The 19,670-nt window shown below is 47.6% G+C and overlaps 1 protein-coding gene across 2 annotated transcripts in view; it reads right to left on the reverse strand.

The window, feature by feature from the left end:
• srgap2 (SLIT-ROBO Rho GTPase activating protein 2) overlaps positions 1-19,670 on the reverse strand; it is a 44,490-nt gene that overhangs the window by 11,847 nt on the left and 12,973 nt on the right. For both annotated transcript variants that reach the window (XM_079185100.1, XM_079185099.1), the window contains exons 2-8: positions 12,191-12,383; positions 6,025-6,187; positions 2,910-2,972; positions 1,406-1,621; positions 998-1,126; positions 358-579; positions 117-218 (exon numbers count right to left, since the gene is read on the reverse strand). In XM_079185100.1, the coding sequence (XP_079041226.1) occupies positions 117-218; positions 358-579; positions 998-1,126; positions 1,406-1,621; positions 2,910-2,972; positions 6,025-6,187; positions 12,191-12,383 (1,088 nt within the window). The remainder of the gene's footprint in view (positions 1-116; positions 219-357; positions 580-997; positions 1,127-1,405; positions 1,622-2,909; positions 2,973-6,024; positions 6,188-12,190; positions 12,384-19,670) is intronic.

The following is a 19,670-nucleotide window of genomic DNA, read 5'->3' on the forward strand; positions in this document are numbered from 1 at the left end:
CAGTGAGGAAGAGAAGGAAAAAGAAATAAAAGGAGAAGCTGTGATTAACATACAAGGCAGCTGCAAGGGGTGAACGATGAATTCACACTATTAAGAGGAAGCGGAAGATGTCTGACCTCCTCGTTCTCAATCCTGAGTGTGGAGAGGCGGGACTGCAGCTGCTGACACCTCTGGAGCAGCTCGCTTTCCAGCGGCTGCTGTGCACACACCACTCCCATCTACACACACACACACACAGAACACAGCGGACATGTGAGACAGCTGTAACAGCATCGCAAAAAAAAAAAAACCATCCCAGTGCGCAGAGACCAAAGCTTCAATATGCTACTAATAATGACTCAAGCACTAGAACTGTACCGTGTCTCCCATGTGAGACTGGAAGTCAAAACGAGCAGGGGGACAGAAGACGTTATTGTAGGTCTCCATCAGTTTCTGTTTGTCCCCGTTGGCCTCCAGACTCTCTCCGGCTCCCTCCAGCGTCTCCAGGCCGGAGTGTTTGGACGTCTCTACGTTCTGCTCTGCCGATAGGTAGGTCCTCAGGGCGCGGTGCAGGCTAGCATGGTAACCTAGGTCACAGCACTGTCACACACACACACACACACACACGTGCACACAAAGAAAAGTACATAAACACACATGCCATGGCATGCAAACACTGTCGGTGAAAGAAACTCAAGGGGGGACAGATGGGAATCATCATCGTCGGTGGACAACACCACTCTGATGTGAGGAGTGTTGGGAAGCAAGACGGCAAAAACATGCAGGGAGCCGGTCTACTGCCGTCATTAGGAGCACTGAGGCTAATGTGAAGAGACTGACCGAGGGGCCGCCACCGGCTAGAGCACAGGGACACACACACACACACACACACACACACACACACACACACACACACACACACACACACACACACACACACACACACACACACACACACACACACACACACGTCTACAAAGGCTAGCTCCTCTCACAGAGTAATATGGCGGATACTCACGTCAATGATGTCGGAGAGGTCGTGGATGTAATATTTGAAGACACAGCTGTTGGTGGCCTCCAGAGCTAGCAGGTACTCATTCCTGGCCTTGATGGCCTTCAGCTTGTTCTCTGTGTACTTAGCTTGTCTCTGATAAGAGAGAATGAAAGAAAAAAAGGCCCGAGAAGGAAAAGAGGAAGAGAGGGGAAGGAATAATTGGTGTTAAGAGTAAAACACCTCAGCATTGATTATGGATAATAAGACGTGGTGAAGCATGTTGCTGTGACAGCCCCAGCTGTGGTAGACAAGGTTAGCAATAAGCCAGTCGTGCACCCATAAATCATTCATGAGACACACGTTGTAAGTCTGCGTGACAACAGGTGGAGCACTCTGAAACAGCTTTCCTCTCTCTACTCGCTGCCCCCTCACCTTCTCCTTCATCTTCTCGATTTTCTTGACACTGGAGCGTCGGACGGGCTTCTCGTCGGCCTTGATGCTGGCCAAGGTGTCGGGGGAGCGCGGCGTCTGCCGGTCGTCTTGTCGACCGGAGCGTCCCATCTGCTTCTCCTCCTGCTTCTCCGCCTCCTTCAGCTTGGACTCGGCGTTGATGCTGTCAGTGTTGTACATGTGGTATGTCTTCATCACCTGGGAACAAGGGCAAAGCACAAGTCAGCGCTTCACCCAGTGCGTCTCTTACTTTGGTTTTTTGGCTCTGGATCAATGGCGGGATTACGCCAGTCAGCATAATGAGAGCGGAGCACTGAGGCTCAATACACAAACAGCACAACATACAGACGGATGGTTTTTTTTTGTTGTTGCTGGCATTTAAAAATATTGAAGTGAAAGAGTCACACAACCAGCTTCCTCTACTCTTCGACACTACTGCACTCAGACATGGTGGTATGAGTTTGACATTAAAAGTTAAACACATGAAACAAGTGTGTGTGTGTGTGTGTGTGTGTGTGTGTGTGTGCAGGGTCAGCCTTATTCCAGTGACCACCACCATCATTACACTGCTCTAACCCTTCCACAACACTGCAGACCGACGCACTAGTCTTTCTATGAGTATGCATGTGCGCGTCACTCAAACCAACTCTATTTCTATCTCTTACTACATATTATAATTACAGCATGAGACCTGCTTTTATGGGCCAAGCTGAGCAGCTAAACCGTTGCTTACTGCTCAGTGATGTGCTGAGGGAGGAAACTTTGCCCACACACACACACACACACACACACTCTTATTGCCTCAGTCCTTTTGGCAGTACCATGGACATTTGTAACCAGACGCTACGAGGCCCCTGGCAGCGTGAGAAGACCGAAACAACTGACGGCGATGACGCTGTTGTAAGGATGTTCACAGTAGCACGACTACACAGGATACTTCGGCTCATTCTCGATAAACAAGTCTATCAACAAGAATCCACAGCCAGGCTATCGGCTCTGTCGAGCTTCATGTTTAGCGGGTATAATGTTTACTATAACCAACAAGATTTAAGTTTAGCATGTTAGCATGCAAACATTTGCAAATTACCCCCAAAACAGCTGAGGCTAATGGGAATGTCGTTATCTTTGCCAGCGTTGGACAGATTAAAATTCTAACCTGATGATGGTGCTAACTGAAACCCGCTAGTGTGGCTAAACATCCTAACAGCTGATTGTAGCCAAGTTGCTTGTATTATATATATAAGCTTTGTGTTGGCAGCTTATGTTCGATGTATTTGTAAAATAATGTATACTTGCAACTGCTTCTTGCAGTAACATACTTTGCACCTTTTTTTTTAGCACCCTATAACACCTATGAGGAAAAGACTGCTAACCCTGACACGGCAAGTGCAACACTCTCCCCATTGAGCAACACGAGATACAAGGGTTCAAAACACATCATTATGGATCCACATTCTGTGATTGCAATGTCAGTGGTTTCTCCTACCGTGTAAAGCTCATTAAGAACTTTCATCAGGTCCTCTTGCAGCTGTACGCCGACCTCTTTGCTCTGAAGGGACAGAGAGAAAAAGACGGATTAATGTAGGTCAGCGTCAGTACTTGCAGCTTCTACCGTCTGTCCATCTACCTGGTCTCTCTCTACCAACTAATCACATCCATACCCGCATAGTCATGTGGTCAACCGACTGCCCCATCATCAATCAAAACTAGATTATCTGGCTGATGGGCAGCGGAGGAGTAAAAAGTCCAGATAAATGAGGAAGGCAGTAATGGACTGTGGAAGGGAATAGATGTGGACTTTCAGGCTGCAGACAGATACTGATCTTTACAAGCTGGCAGGGAGGAAAAGACAGAGGGCAGGATGACGAAGTTGCAAAAGATAAAAAAGAGACAAAAGAGGGGAGGACAGGGAGTAATACAGGCACTGCCATTCTCCAGACAGAACTGCCGGTAGTCACTAGTGACTGATGACTTCACAGCAACCCACAGATCAGAAGACACACACACACACACACGCGCGCGTACACAAACACACAACTGCTTTCACGGCTCCTGCTATACTTTTTTTAAAAGAACGCCATTCAGACTGGGTTATAATGATGACGCAAAGAGAGGCACAGACAAGCTACAAAAGGAACCGTATGTGTGCAACGATTGAGACATACACAAACAGAACTGACTTCACTTTAAAAAAAGCAGACAGACAGACAGACGGCGGGGATAAAGGAGGAAATAGAAAGAAAGCAAAACGCACAACTGAAAAAAAAAAAAGGTTTCAGGATGAACAGATTTCTGCAGCGCATGTTGAGCATCAGTCTTCCAGTTGGAGGACGGCACAAAACTGAGATGCATTTAGGGATTCAGAGATGAGGCGGAAAACAAAAGTGAAGGGTGTGAAGGTGAAAGTTGGCTCAGAAAATAAAAAAGGAGGAGAAATTGATGGGAGAGACAGTTCTTTGGGAGGGTTATGGAGAAAAAGGGAAACAGAAATAGCAATGATTTAACTATTTGGGAGAATTACAAAGAGCAGAAAGGTCAGGAACCGAGGGAGCAAGCAGCGAGATTTAAGGTGGCGTAGCAGACGAAAGAGGTAACAGGATCACTGAGGTGGTTCCGCTCTCGCTCTTTAAAGTGCTGTGGGAGCCTCATATTAGGTGACAACAAGCCAGACTACAGCCAATGAAAAAGCAATCACCCATGGCTGAGCTCTCCCATCTATCAACTGTGGATCCTGACCTTTGGGCTTCTCATCTTGCCTTTGGTCGTCGGTCTGGCTCGGCAGAAAAAAAGGCAACAGAATCTAGCGCGCTTCATTGTTCCCTGAAGTCTGTGGTCCAGGTTGAGACTGTGTACTAATAAATACAGTTCGACTCATCAGCGCTTCCTCTCTTTCAGTGACGACATCTCACAAACACTCCCGCTGTGCCAACAGTATCAGTCTGCACCGCTTTCCACGCCGGCTGAGATGAACGTGACGACCGCTCTAATATGAGTCGTGATGTTCGTCTCAACGAGTCGTATTACAAATGAACTAATTATCTAATTATTAGCCATCAGAGTTTTCTCTGTGTGTATGCGAAACAGACAGTTTGTGACCCAGACGTGACGGAAGCAACCCTCGTGCCAAAGAACAAGCAGCGTATTAAATATAGAAATCAATGACTTGACCAAGACTGAGACAAAAAGGGGAGAATGTGTGTTGTTTTTTTGTTGTTCTGGTGCATCAGATGAGGGTGGAGGTTTGTGTATGTGCTCTCATTGCCTGCCATCAGACTGTAAGTGTAGTTCAAAGAAACCTATCGGGTTGAAAATCAGCAGCCTCTGCCACGACATTCCAGGCACAGACTGCTTCACTTTGCCTTCCACACACGCATTTATCTCACTATACTTGTGAGGGCTTTCCTCTCATACATTCTTACACCCCATGCTTAGCCTGCCTCACTTTAATCCTCAACTTAAACCATTATATTTTTACCCTAAACCCTGTTCAAGGCTATACGCACTTAACCGTTGAAGAGGTAACGATCAGCCAAAATGGATTGACTTCTTGCTCTGAAACCCAGCTGTTAAAACGACACTAGATTAGAGAACATACAGATCGTACATACACACCGAGTTCCTGCTTGTATCTCAGTGTGATGCACTGAACCTCTGAGCTTGTGCATTTGGTCGTAGTAGTGCAGTGCCTGTTAGGAAAGGGTGGATTGCTTGGCTCCCAATTTTGGGAGGGGGGGTGGGGGGGGGCGTGTCCGTTTGGAGAAGGCCAAATACTTAGCCCCCGAAAGTGCTGCTTGTCGTGAACCGCTCAAAGAAGAGTTTGGTTGTAATGTTAGCATTCCAGCATCCAGCAGTAAAAGTGAACCGCAGTCAATGAGCTGCGGCCTGAAAAGGCCTGCTGCTGTGGCCGACGTGCTCGACTCAGTCCACAGAGATCTGAAGCCCCCCCTGCTGCTGCACAGAGCGCTACAGCTGGTTTATTCAACATGTAATAAAATTGAGCGCATCGCATGACGAAATTGCACAAACTTGGGCGCCGCACGTCCTTTGGTCCCCAGCAATACACCCGCCAAGTGTGAAGTAGATCGGATGTAGGAGTCTCAAGATATCCCGAGGACATGCATGTACGTACGTACATGCGTAGAGACAGAGATGCAATGCTTTATAGTTAGATATGTTCTGCCTGGAGGTGCAGACTCTCTACAAGGTCACAGTAAGCTCTGATCTCCAGAGAGATCTCTTCCTCCCCCCCTCCCCGTTCTCTCTCTTATCCTCTCATGCTGTCTCCTCAGTTCGCTCTTTATCCGATCTTCTTCTTCTTCATTCCTTTTCTTTCTTACCGTCACCCTGACTCGTCTCGTTTCCCTCAGACTAGCGAGGCAGAGATCAGAGGACACAAGAATTGAGACTACTGTAAGAAGCACAGGCAACATAAACTCTCTCCTGGCCTGAGGTTCAGCTGACTTGCTGTCAGTCAATAAATCCGCCAAGACAGAAAATAGATGCTCTTCAGAGACGGATGGACAAGGCAGGAACTTGACATGGACTTAGCTTATTGGGCTTGAGTCCTACTGTGTGTTCGAGTGTGTTTGAGTGAGCGTTACCTTCTTGAAGAGGCGTCCTGAGTCCTCGCTGATCTGTGCGAAGCGGGGGATGATGTTGTTGAGGTAGAGGTCGGACAGCGTGGCGTGGTCGCGGCTCTCCCTCTTCACCTGAAGCAGCAACAGGTTCCAGCAGTTCACGGGGGATAAAATGCTGTGCTCCTTCCTACACACAGAGAAACAAGAGAGTCTTAAAAATGTATTCAAGGACCTCTGAGCACCTTTTTTGGATAGATGACTAGCATTAAGTTTCTTTCATCTTCTAATTTCCTCTTTTATCCTGCTGCTAGATGTGCGCACACACACACACACATACGCACAGGCCTACTTCAAGTAAGATATAGAGACAAGTGTTGTGCATTTTTCACAAAGGTGAAACATTGGGATAAAAGACAGGGAGGGAGAGCATGCACACACGCACACACACCCTTGTTCTTCTATCTTTGGGAGGACACTTATTGTCATTATGCATTACCTAGCACCTTACATTAACCTCAATAATCACAACCAACTGCCTAAACTCAACCTAGCCCCAACCCGAACCTAAACTAACTCCAACCTGAATCTTAAACCTAGTTCAAACAGGCTTTCATAGGTCTTTCCCAAAGTCAGGACCAGCAAAAATATCTAAATGTGAATTGGTCCTCAGAAAGATAGCTGTACACACACACACGCGCGCACACACACACGCACACACACACACACACACACACACACACACACACACACACACACACACACACACACACACACACACACACACACACACACACACACACACACACACACACACACACACACACACACACACACACACACACACACACACACACACACACACACACACACACGGTCAGTGAGCCAGCCCAAACAGGGGATTCAGCCAGGGTACAAAACCCAGCAGGAAGAGTCAAGACTCCCCCACAAGCACAGATGTTGCAGAAAGGAAAGAGAGAGAGAGAGAGAGAGAGAGAGAGAGAGAGAGACAGAAGGAGAACGACTTAAAAGACTGTAATGATTTCACAAAGAGTCTAATAGCTCAATACGGTTTCATTGTCTTTGCTTCAAGTGCCCATTAAGCCATTACACAAATGCAAAGCTGTCAATGTCCTGCTTACACGACAACACAACCCCTTTTAGAGTGTCTGCACAGGGTGGCTGTGTGTGTGTGTGTGTGTCTGTGTCTGTGTGTGTGTGTGTGCGTGTACAGTATGTGTTATGGATGATCCACGGATGATCTAGTGGGTAAAATGGATTATGAGTGAGTGTGAGTGGATGAAAGAAGGTCTTTGTGTCATTAAGAGCAGCTTTAACTGGATAGAAACAGCCAAGAGCTGCAAGGCATTTACATCACACACACACACACACACACACACACACACACACACACACACACACACACACACACACACACGCACACACACAAACACGCACACACAGATGGGGGTGAGGAAAAGTAGAGCAGTGACCCAAGCATCCACAAGGTCAGACAGACAGAGAAAGTCTTTGACCGAGGGGTATAGAGTGGGGGTAGTGTCCGTGGGGAGGTGCGCGCGCGTGCGTGCGTGTGCGTGCGTGCGTGTGCGTGTGCGTGTGTGTGTGTGTGTGTGTGTGAGTGGGGGAAGTGGGCTTGATGAGATGAGTCATAGACAGTGATGTGATACGCTGGTACTCGCTGTCACTGGTCAGATGGTCAGATGACTAACTGAGTATAATAACAACAACGATTTCAAACAACCCACACCCACACACACACACATTACGAAGCCCTAATACTGTGTTGAATGCTAAACTTGAGCAACGGGTCATGTAGACACACGTGCGTTTGCATCACTTTCTGCTCCGACTTCTCTCGGCTGTCTGTGTCCTTTCCCGTCCGTCCGTCTGTCTGTCTTCACCCGTTTGCACGACAGCTGCTTTCTCCACCATAAACAGGGGCCGCAGTTCCTCTATTATTTACTCAATCCACCGGCCTCTCCGCCTCCACGTGACGCGTCGCCCTCCGCCCCACCAGCGATCGCCATGGCAATCGCACTGCAGCGCGGGGTGAAATATCCACCCAACTCTCCGTGACCCTCCGCTATCACAAGGTAAACACCGAAATGTCACTGGCCCTCCGAAGGTCACGCGGTGCACGCTGGGAACGTAGTCGGTCCTCGGGTCAGGCGCGAACGTAGTCGGTCCTCGGGTCAGGCGCTGCCAGTGACTAACGTTGGAGGGGAAAATGCTAAATGGTCATTTACATTCAGGATCAGAAAGCTTAGCATTAAACAAGGGCATCGCTGCTGGCGGTTTTGTGCGACCGGCGCAAATTGAACAGTTAAATGCTCTGACTGAACTGGAGAAAAAGGTCCAACCGCTCTGTCGAGGCGGCGGGCTGCGGATACACTTGTTTGAACAAGACCTTTAGAATTCTATTGAAACAAGGAAGCGTGAAGAAACAGGTCGAGCCGCACGAAATACAGGCACAATAAAAACAACAACCTTTTTTATGTTTGCCTTTTGAAGGGACTTTTTGGTGGATGTTTTTCTGTTATTAGAAACAGAAAAAAATGTATTTATATTTGATATTAATGATGCTGAAGGATGTTTTATTGTGGCAATAATTCATTTATTTTAGTAGTTTGCATATAAACGTCATAAGAACAGCTGTAATATTATGAAATGTAGTATTGATTGGGTATCAGATTTTACCAAGCCCTATTTGTAATGACGATTTCCCTTATGGATTATGGTTCTTATTGAATCTTGATATAACAGTATTTGAATCATTAAAAACAAACAGGGTATCTGGAAGGAACATTTCATTCGATTTAGCGCGCCTTGACCAGCAGTTTGTGGATCAGGATGAGGTATTTTGTGAGACTTTTTTCAGTAAAAAGGTAAAACAAAGAGAAAAAAAGATGCCGTCTATCTTGCCATGCTCAAGGTAAACGTTTACTCTTTTACACTTGTGATTACTTGAGTCGGAGATACTAGCATGAGCGAATTATGAGGTATTATAACTATGACTGTGGACATCCAAAATGTTGTATTCTTGCACTATGCTGAGGGAAATGCTGTGCTATTGAAAATCCAGATTTACAGTCCGCGTGTGGTCGTAGGACCGTGTGATCTTTAGAGTCTTTAGAGTCGTAATATGTTGCTGCAGCCATGGCTAGTGGGAGGCTCTGCAGCTTATCAACAGTGAGGCTGGCCTAATATTTAGCATAAGGATAGGCTTTGAATCAGTGTGCAACTTGTGAGGGCTTCTCTATGTGACCAATCAGCCTGTCAGCCTCAGGGCACACACACAGACACACACACACACACGCACACACACACACACACACAACATACGGTTAAACTGTGTAACCCTCCGCCACTGCTGTTCACAGTCTGCCAAATAGCAGGAATACCAGGGTTCTCTCAACAACCCTCACACCCCACATCGCTTGGAGCACCATCAACGGTTGCTGTACGGAGAATCAGCCACAGGCGCACATACACATACATACATACCTACCTACATTCAGACACACAAAAATGCACACACACACACATAACCGGAAAATAGCTGGAATTCCAGCGTGGCACCCGGACTGAGCAGCAGCAGATGCAGGGAGACTTCTAAATACAACAGATGTTGGATGAAGAGAAAAGCAAAAAGAGAGCAGAAAGTTGAAAGAAAAGTAAAGCTTGATCACTTAGTCAGTTAGTGAATTGTATTTTTTATTGCCTGATGACATCTTGACAGATTATGACCTGAACAGACCTGCTGAGGCAGCGGCAGTACCCGACCCGCTCAACAACATATTTTATTCTCTGTCCTTTGCCCTCCCATCTCCTCTGCTCTTCTGCCCTCCCCCACTATGCAACACAGACACACACACACACACACACACGCACACACACACTGCAACTGTCTCAGTATTGATCTGAGCTGGAGCGTGTGTGTGTGTGTTGTAAATAAGTGTGTGTGTTGGGGGGGTATGTCCTCTTGGGTGGAATTGGGTTTCGTTTAGAGGCCCTATCGATCTCTTTTAGTCTGTGTGTGTGTGTGTGTGTGTGTGTGTGTGTGTGTGTGTGTGTGTGTGTGTGTGTGTGTGTGTGTGTGTGTGTGTGTGTGTGTGTGTGTGTGTGTGTGTGTATGAGAGAGCATGGATGTGGGTTTGCCCCTAGCAGAGATATGAATGTTTCTGGAAAACTGCAAGATGCATGAGAGAAGAAGAACGAGAACAGTGCAGGGTGGAAAAAAAGAGGAAGGTGTCTGTGGTCGAGGTCATGGTGAACAGGAAGCCAGAGAAAGAGGACAATGAAAAAAATGGTCAGCTTGTGCTTCCTCTACAGCGAAGGGCATAGCACTTATGACACGGCTTAAATCAAATCAAATGATAAAGATCAAAGCAGGTAGCAGAAGCTTGTTGTCTTAGAAACATGAACCAATTCTCTTATAAATGTCAGCTAAACAAATGTGAAATGATACACTCGGGTCCTAAGATAAGAGATGTTGCAGTTGCACAATTATTGATTTCCGATTGTGTTCATCGGTGGATGAGTTCACATCCAAAGTAGAACTATAATCTTAGTAATTAGATTGCTAAGCTCATCTCTTGCCATGTCTGTATGACAAAGAGTAAAAACAATAACAGGATCAATTGTGTTTTCGACCTGATAAAATGTTTGCACCGTTTATACAAGGATTGCTTTCGTGCCATAATCAGAAGAAAAAAAAACAATATGGGTGCTTTTCATTTAGCCAACGTGTCTCCTTGTTTCTCCTCGCATCTGTTTCTTGCCCCTTGGCCCGTGAAGGTGCAACAGAGAGATGCAGGGAAGGATGAGGAATGGCATCGGCTGAAGGGGTCATCTTTGTTTAACCCAACACCACCGTTCTAAAGACGAAGCAATTACTGATGACGCACAGCTGTCCTGCAGACCGTGACGCGCTCGGTGCGGGTACTCGCGTCCACCACGGTTTGTTTGAAAAACAACGCAGTATTGCAGTACATGATGTATTAATGATACTGCAGTAATGATCACGGAGCCCTACAGTCCCTTCAGACCAACCGCAGGGATCGGTCGCTTGATACGAAAAGGTTTAGACACTTAAAAACATCCTCACTGACGGCAAATCTCAGCTAATTTCCATGTCACGCGCTAAAACACACGGAGGAGTGAGGATGCAAAGACGTATATTTAGCTCAAAGGAAAGCACCCTCTCTGCCTCCATTCATCTGTGGTATAGCTCTACGGAATTGTTGTGTGCGTGTGTGTGTGGTTTTTGATTAGCTAGCAGTTCAGTGTATGTATTGAAAAAGGCCGCTCTCTCCCACCAAAAAATGCCAGATAAAATGATATGAGAACGCATCACGCTGCTAAAGCGGATGAGCTCCAGTGTGTGTTTGAATGCATGTTATTTGTAAATGAGGGAGTGAGAGAGAGACAAGAGAGAGAGAGCATGACCTTCTTTGGGGGGGGGGGGGGGGGGGGGGGATCCCCATTTGGGCAGGGTTTACACACACACAGCAGGACACGGCAAAGTAGTCAGAGCACAAAATCACCACCTGGCCATTTCTGGCAAAATGTACGGACACACACACACACACACACACACACACACACACACACACACACACACACACACACACACACACACACACACACACACACACACACACACACACACACACACACACACACACACACACACACACACACACACACACACACACAGGACCTCGCTGATAGCAGAAGTGAGCATCCTAATGAAATGTTCCATCTATAAATCAGTTGGAGTTTTATTACATCAAACTGGGGGAAGCAGTGAGTGATGAAAGTCTGTATTTTCCAGACTGACACAATATGACCAACATGGCCTCCCTCACCATTCCTCTCGGTCACTCGTCTTTCTTTTTTTGGTTTTTAGTCGGTCTCTACTTCTCTTTTCTCAAGAAGGAAGCCGCTAATCTTGAAACGCTCTCACGCCACTTAAAGGCCTAAATTACGCTTCTTTCCCCTCATCTTTTCAAATCTTCTCGTTAGCCGTTCTAAGGCACTTAAAGTAAATTCACAAATTCATAAGCAACATCATAGCAACCTGCTGCCCAGTGTGGTCGTGCCGTGTGTGTGTGTGTGTGTGTGTGTGTGTGTGTGTGTGTGTGTGTGTGTGTGAGAGAGTGTCCCATACTTGAGTAGATGGTCCTTGGTGCTGCGGGTCTTGGTGAGGAACCTCTCTGCCAGCTTCTCCAGGTTGCGGCTGTAGTCCACCTCGATCTCGGCCTTCTTTCTGAAGAAGTCCTGCAGGTCCTGCAGCAGCTGCACCCTCAGCTCACACTGCTGATCCAGACACTTGAGCTGCTCCACCAGCTGGGCACGGATCTCTGTCGGGGTGACGGAGAGACAGAGGTGAGTTCAACGTCTTCGCCAACTACGATGCAAACCGCAATCCTACACATCCTACAGCCTACACATGAAGTTGTTTTTCGCAAATCTAAGGCCTCTTTTCTCTAAAATAACTACATTCAATTACCCATACAGCTGGGGAGTAAGCCGTGTACATTGCTGTTGACAGTGCCATGATTAAGATACATGCTATAACAATGTGTAAGATGTAGAAGTCTGACGGTAGTTTCCTTTCCCGCAGCTGATGTGGATGAAGCCGAGCTCTAGTGAAACACCTGGCGGGGGCCATGACACAGCAGCCTGGAGTCTTAGCCCGAAACCCGCTCCCCTCCCCACCGGTCTGCAAACCATAGGCTTCTGTGCATGTCTGTACATCATCAGATTTGATACGCATCTGTGCATGCGTGATCAGCTTTTCCTCTTTCCACACGCGGATATCTCCAGAGGCAGTCATTCATCCCCGGCTTATCACTTTTCATTTTTCCTCCCGCCTCCTTGCCCTCTCCCTCCCCCATGCTGCTCTCCGGCCTTGGCCCCAAATTAATAGAGTGCACTCGGTGCAGACACACCGAGTAACCACATTCAATCACTGGCTACAAAAAGGTCCTCCGGAGAGTCCTGACCACTGCAGTTATAGACCGGCACACACGAAAGCGTCTGCAGCAACACGTGCGCGCACATACGACGCCCGAGAGCCAACACTCTGATGGTGATACGCTGGATCAGTGCTGACAGCTGACAGATTAATGCTATGCTCTCATAGCTGCCTGCCAATGCTGAGCAGGCTGCACATGCATCCTTTTAAAGAGTTAGAAAACAACACACACACACACACACACACACACACTTGACTAGTTTCCCACAGCTGTCCTACCTTTACAACGCCGGCTGTAGTAAAAGCGGATGGTTTTGGCTTCCATCCTGGCTTCAGTGCACTGTAAACTCCCCTCACATACACACTAATGCATTCAAACACACACAATCACAGGCAGACAGTCAGCCAGCCGTCCGGGCTGACAGCGACTGTTGATGCTGCCTTTGTGTCTAACAGCTGAGAGAGCAGTTTCTCGTTTACCACAAAGAGAAGTGGGATATCTAAATGTGTCTGTGACCAACCCCCCCCCCCCCCCCCCCCACACACACACACACACACACACTTCCCCCTCCCTCTCGCTCATAAACACAGAGCAAAACATTGTGCCACTAGCCAGAGGCTGCGTCCGCTCACAGTCATTCTTTACTGATTAAAGGAGTTTTGTGGCATTATGACACTACGGCGCAAACACACACGCAACACAATAAATGACCTGGTGTGAATATCCGCATTGACAACACAAGTTGTTGTCTTGTGGTCTATCTGTCTGTGTGTGTGTGTGTGTGTGTGTGTGTGTGTGTGTGTGTGTGTGTGTGTGTGTGTGTGTGTGTGTGTGTGTGTGTGTGTGTGTGTGTGTGTGTGTGTGTGTCTCATTTTCTCATTGCGCAGCGCTGTCAAGGATGGGGAGTGAGTCAGTGTCCCGCCTCTCAAGGCTGCGACACAAAACCTCGAGATGTGGGCCTTGTAATCAACCGCCCCAAATGCACACCACATGCACAAACTAATCAAACTAAAAACAAGCGCTCCTATCCATAAGGAGTGTAAGAAGGTGAAAGAAAGCGCACTCGGCAGTGGGTGCATCTTGAGGGACACGTAGAGAGAAAAAGTGACATCAGTCCCTTTTGACCCCCGCTGTTTAGAGAGCAGGTTTAATGGGGGTAAAATCAATTTAACAGGGAGGCCATGCACTGTGCCCCAAAGCCCCTCTCAGGCCCCCTAACAGTCACATTAGGATGAAAAGCAATTCTGGCAACACGCTCCAATTGTAAAATATATGGCTGTGTGTCTCAACCAAAGCCAGCCCTGAGTTCTCCACACTCCACCTTGTTGATACATGGCAGTTAAACTGAATTTCCCCGAGAGGTCTTAAAAAGGTTTGTATCCATCTAGACGCCGTCGTCGCCCCCAACAGGAGAGTTGAGGAGCGTTCGACTGGGATACGGTGAGCTTTGTACAGGCAAAGAGGAAAGACGGATCTTCCGTTCTCAACCCTCTGTAATGGTCATCATCCCCTGAGCCAGTAAGACGTCGGATGTGAACTGGAATGTGACGCCTCCACCCCCTCCAGACAACCTAGTCACATTTTCCAGGCAGATGAGAGCAGGTCTTGTAATCGGGCTCTGGGATTCTACTTTACTGATGCTCTCCTTTCTCTTTTTTTTCTCCTTCCTCCTCCTCCTCCTTTTCCTCCTCTGTCTGTAGTGCTGAGGGCCGTCTGGCTCTGTCTGTACGAGCCGTGTCCATATATACACTTTTCACTTTGTTCCCCAGTCCCACCAACAGCCTTCAACAAACTCCACACAACTCCGCATAAGAAGATAGAGGCAGATCTGTAAACGCAGCTCTTCCTCTCATTTTCCTGCATGAACAGACAGGTCTACATGTTTCCCCTGTCGTGTTTATTTTCCTTATTTTATTCCAACCCAGTCATAGGAGCCACCTGTTGGTTTGTTTTGGCGCTGAGTGAAGGTGAGGGGGTGGCATCGTGTGATTAAGTGCGTGATTGATTACCTTCCATATGTCTGGCTTTCTATACCGAAACAACGCGAGCATGAAATCTCTCTCAAACCATTTCACCCAAAAGCTGCCCCTCCTCATCGTGCATTATTGACTAGTTTGCTTATTCCGACCCAGAAAAGGGAAGATGAAAGTCGAGCGAGACGATGGATGGAGACAGTGCTAGAATGACATGACCACCGTGGTCGATGCCTGCAGTGGGCCGACACGCTGCTGCATACAAATGTGTGACGTTTACTTCAAAAAGGGAGGAAACAAAAAAAAATAGAAAAAGGAAATAAAGATGCTGCCAAAAGGCAACCCGACCGGTCATATAGTCGTACTTTGTCGAGCACAATGTGGAGACTGAAAGTAATGTTTTTCCCTGCAACGTTACCTTTTATAGCTGACAGCAAACATACCACCAGCTTTAGGCTGTTTAGCTGGAAGCTGACAGAAGTGATGGCGGCCCTGGATGCCGTTCAGAGCTGGCCTAGATACAGGAGCCACACATACTGCTGCTAGCGCTCATTATACCTGAAAACACCTTGGGCTATGGGTGCAGCACGCGCGCACGCACACACACACGCACACACACACACACTCAGTGACACTTTGAGTCCAAGCTGTCACTCTGAGCCGTTTTGACGGTAGCTCTCCAGCCTGCTCTTGGAAGCCCCACCCCCAGATCTGTCCTGCTCTACTGGACTGTAGAGACAGAGACACACACACACACACACACACACACACACACACGCATAGACTTTCACACACACATGGCAACTGTTAAACAAGTAAACGTGGTGAATGTTCGAGACAAGGCTTGAACTGGCTGGAGCAGGAGGGTACAAACAACAGTGGAACGACAAACAGACACAGATGATGTTCAGTAAAAGGAAAATTCTGGTTAATTACGACCCGCATTTCATTTTTTGACCATGATACCGGTTACTGAATACACAACTTAATTAGATTAGGATGCATTTATTCCGCTGGTACAGTTTCTCATACTGAGCACTAAAGCGATTCAGTCAGCCGAATGAATATAACTGGTTGCAAAAACATTGTATGTTCCCAGATCTCAGCAATTACTTTGGCGAGTCCAGTGTTGTCATAATCGTCAGAAAAACAAAAAAAGGTCAAATCCAGGGAAATGAGACTCAAGTCGTACAAACCGGGATAATCCTTCAAAACGCAAACCTCTCCGCCGGCAGTGGAGCGCCCAACAACCTGCGCCGGGTAATCGTTGAACACAAGAACACAAAACTCAACCGTTAACTAGTTCTAGGAAATCCAAGAGGACCAACCAGGTGATCCAGCTTTTGGTGCGAGGGAGAGTATCACCCATTCTGTTTGTGTTTTGGTGTGTGCGTGCTGCGAGAGCGAGTGTGTACACACTGTGTTTATGCAGTAAGGCCTGGTCTTTGTTGCTCCGGGGGCTGATACTGCAGTACAGAGCGCTGCAGAAGAGGAGGGGGAGCAGAAGAGGGTTTTGAGTTGTACCACAGTGAGCTCATACTATTGTCCTCAGAAGAATGAAAGAAGAAAAGGAGAAAGAACAGAAAGCAGTGTAAAGGGTGAGTAAGGGGGGGGGGGGGGGGGGGTCACTGCGTCACTGTGAATAATATGTCCATTCATCCCTATACACACAGGAAGACGGGACAGAGAGAAAGGAAGTCAGTCCGACCAGTTCATTGCCAGTAGGGAGCACACGGGAGGGTAGGGTCATACTAAAACAACTACAGGAAGCATGCGTGTGTGTGTGTGTGTGTGTGTGTGTGTGTAGCAGGATGGGGGGGGGGGGTTGGACTGAGGTGTGTGTGTGTGTGTGTGTCTGTTTCTTCAAATGAAAGGGCCTGAAGAAAAACAGGCAGCTGTGGAGTTCACCAATATAAACCTCCGAACCTGAAACCAGGCAGGAAAAGAGGGGAGAGAGACAGGAGGAGAGAAACTGGGCCAGGGGTTCGCAGGCTGAGGAGAGTGTGTGTGTGTGTGTGTGTGTGTGTGTGTGCGTGCGTGCGTGCGTGTGAGTGTGAGTGTGAGTGTGAGTGTGAGTGTGTGTGTGTGTGTGTGTGTGCACGCAAAAATGGATGACGGGGCTATGGGACGTAATTTTAAGGCAGTTGAATGAGAAGGTAGTCTGAAGCCTCAGGTTGCAGGTTGTATTTCCTATTAAGATTCTTCAGAAGGGTGGAATCTATTAGTTCCAGACATGCCTGACTAATACTGCTGCACTGTATATACACACACACACACACGCACATTTACACACGCACACGAGCAAGTGTGGAGGGGAGTAGAGGAAAAGATAGAATTACAGTACAGTAAGTGTTGGAGGGAAAACTATTGCAGGAATGGAAAGATTCCAGCCAATGTCTTTTCCTTGGGTCTGGACTTTCTTCTGAAAACAAACACACACACGGACTCGCACACTAAAACTCATGCAGGCATTTCCTCCCTCACCCGGAGCTTGAAACCTTTAGGAAAAGCAGTGTCGTCTTAAGGAGGCAAGTTAACGAGTTTAGTGACTTTCAGACATGGAAAACCCAGCTGAAGCCAAACCACGGCCGACCTGCTGTGTGAGGAGAGAGACGGGCCGGGAGCGGAGGACAGGAGGGATGTAAGAGCTACTCTGTGCTGGAGCATGAATAAGTCACGAACAGGAGATTTCAGGGGGTTAAAGTTAATGTTGTCCCTTTGGTAAAAATTCACGTCTGGCCCCAACTTTATAATGGAGAACAAAGTGCTGACGGATGCTTTCAGCCGGGCAAAGAAAGCACGCCTCTGACCTTCCAGCCTTTACTTTTCACACACCCGCAAAATAAACATTAATAAGAAAAGTAAAGTCCTCCGTTTTGTGTCCATCGCCCTCCTCAAAGCCTCAAACCGTGACTTGAGACGTCCGCTCCGTAGGGCTGATTACGCCGCTGGCCGCTAATCGCTCTGCTAACAGCTGCTTCCCCCACATGTCGGCAGTAGTAGAATTATAAAATGCACAACAGCTGCTAGTACAGACAACAAGGTCAGCAACACCTGTAGTCTGTTACTTATGTTAAATTAACCTGGTAGTCAATCGATAATCAAGGCTGCGGTTTGTTTTCTTCCGGCGGCGTGATGAATCAGGAAAGGACACGTCCCGACTGCTAAAGACCCAATCAAGTAGCGAACGCGGGCGTCTACATCGTCGTTTTCAGCTCTGCGTGCACCACTGATGACACAGGAAATGGATTTTGAAAGTAGGGCTCGCTGACATAAAAGGCCAAAATCTGTGCTTTTGGGAAATATTTCCATCAGCATTTGTAAAAATCTTTTTAATAATGAATGAGCAAGAGTTTCAAGAATACAGAACAGGCCTCCTAAAAGGAATAGATGGACATTTTAGGAAATGCTCTTGGGAGTTAAAACTGAAAACGAGGAAAGAGCTCGCCTGGCTATATCCAAACTGGGTAACAAATCCGTCTACCAGCCAGCACCCATCAAATCTCACTATTTAACACGTTATATGTTGTTTGTTAAAGCCGTAAAAAAAAGCATCAACATGTAGTTTAATTGGGGGGGGGGGGTTATGTGCTGAAATATTTCTTGGTTGACACATCGACTTCATGCGGTCTCTGCTATGATGGATAGGAGAGCGGACTTGGTTCTTATTGATGTGTGGAAATCGACATTACTTGTCCATGTTGCACCCTTCAGGGGGGAAAAGAGTAAAGGGGGGTGACAGGGAGGGAGTTATTGCGGTGGGTAGAACTCAGCGGGGGCAAATTCCTCTGCACTGCTACTCAGATCAGGAAGTCATTAACCCTTTACTAGCTAGCGGAAGGCTTCATTCCCCAGCTGGAGGAAGGTGTGTGTGTGTGTGTGTGTGTGTGTGTGTTAAGCCGCCAGGGTTCCTCGCACTCCGTGAGCTGGGTGCACAGGTCAGGGGTCATGGGTCGCAAAGCTACCGGAGGGAGTCATTCTCCCATGTCAACCAACTGGTGGAAACCACCAACAGCGATAGAACTATCAATTTCACCGCAGACGAGAGTACTTTTAACTAATCCTGCCACCTGAATCTGCCGTGATATATGAGCAACCTTTCCAGGAGGATGTTCTACGTCGCAACGCTCAACCCTCCTGACACCAGCAGCCCCTTTCCAACCGTCGCATGCTCCGATTCCTCTCCTGCGGTGGCGGAGGGGTTGCAGCGTTGGGAGATTGGGGGTTGGGGGTTGGGGTCTCTCTATGCATAATGAAAAAGGCTGCTTATCAAAAGTTAACTAGCTCCTCACCCATTTACAGCCCCCGCCTGCTCTACTAACCCAGTCTGGGAAAAGGCGATGACAAGGAGTGTTTGTGTTGGGGGAGGGGGGGGGGGGCGCCTCACAAAGACCGAGAGGAGAGACGCGTCTGCAGATTCACCGCTACTCAAAGGTATAATGGAGCGAAACGGCAAAATTACCTGACAGTTAATCGATTATTAAAATTGTTAAATGAGGTTACACACTATCTAACTAACTACTAAATTCACATGATGTGAGACAGGCCTCGAGGCTGATGTGTGTATGTGTGGGTCATCCTCAAGGGTACTATCCACCTGGTGTCACCTCTATTTCCTGTCTCCGCCGGACACAGACCATCTGGGCCTCAGTCTGTTCCAACAGCCTTCATCTCCGTCTCCTCCCCTCCATCTCTC

The sequence above is a fragment of the Pholis gunnellus genome (assembly GCF_910591455.1).
Source record: "Pholis gunnellus genome assembly, chromosome: 3".
NCBI lineage: Eukaryota > Metazoa > Chordata > Actinopteri > Perciformes > Pholidae > Pholis > Pholis gunnellus.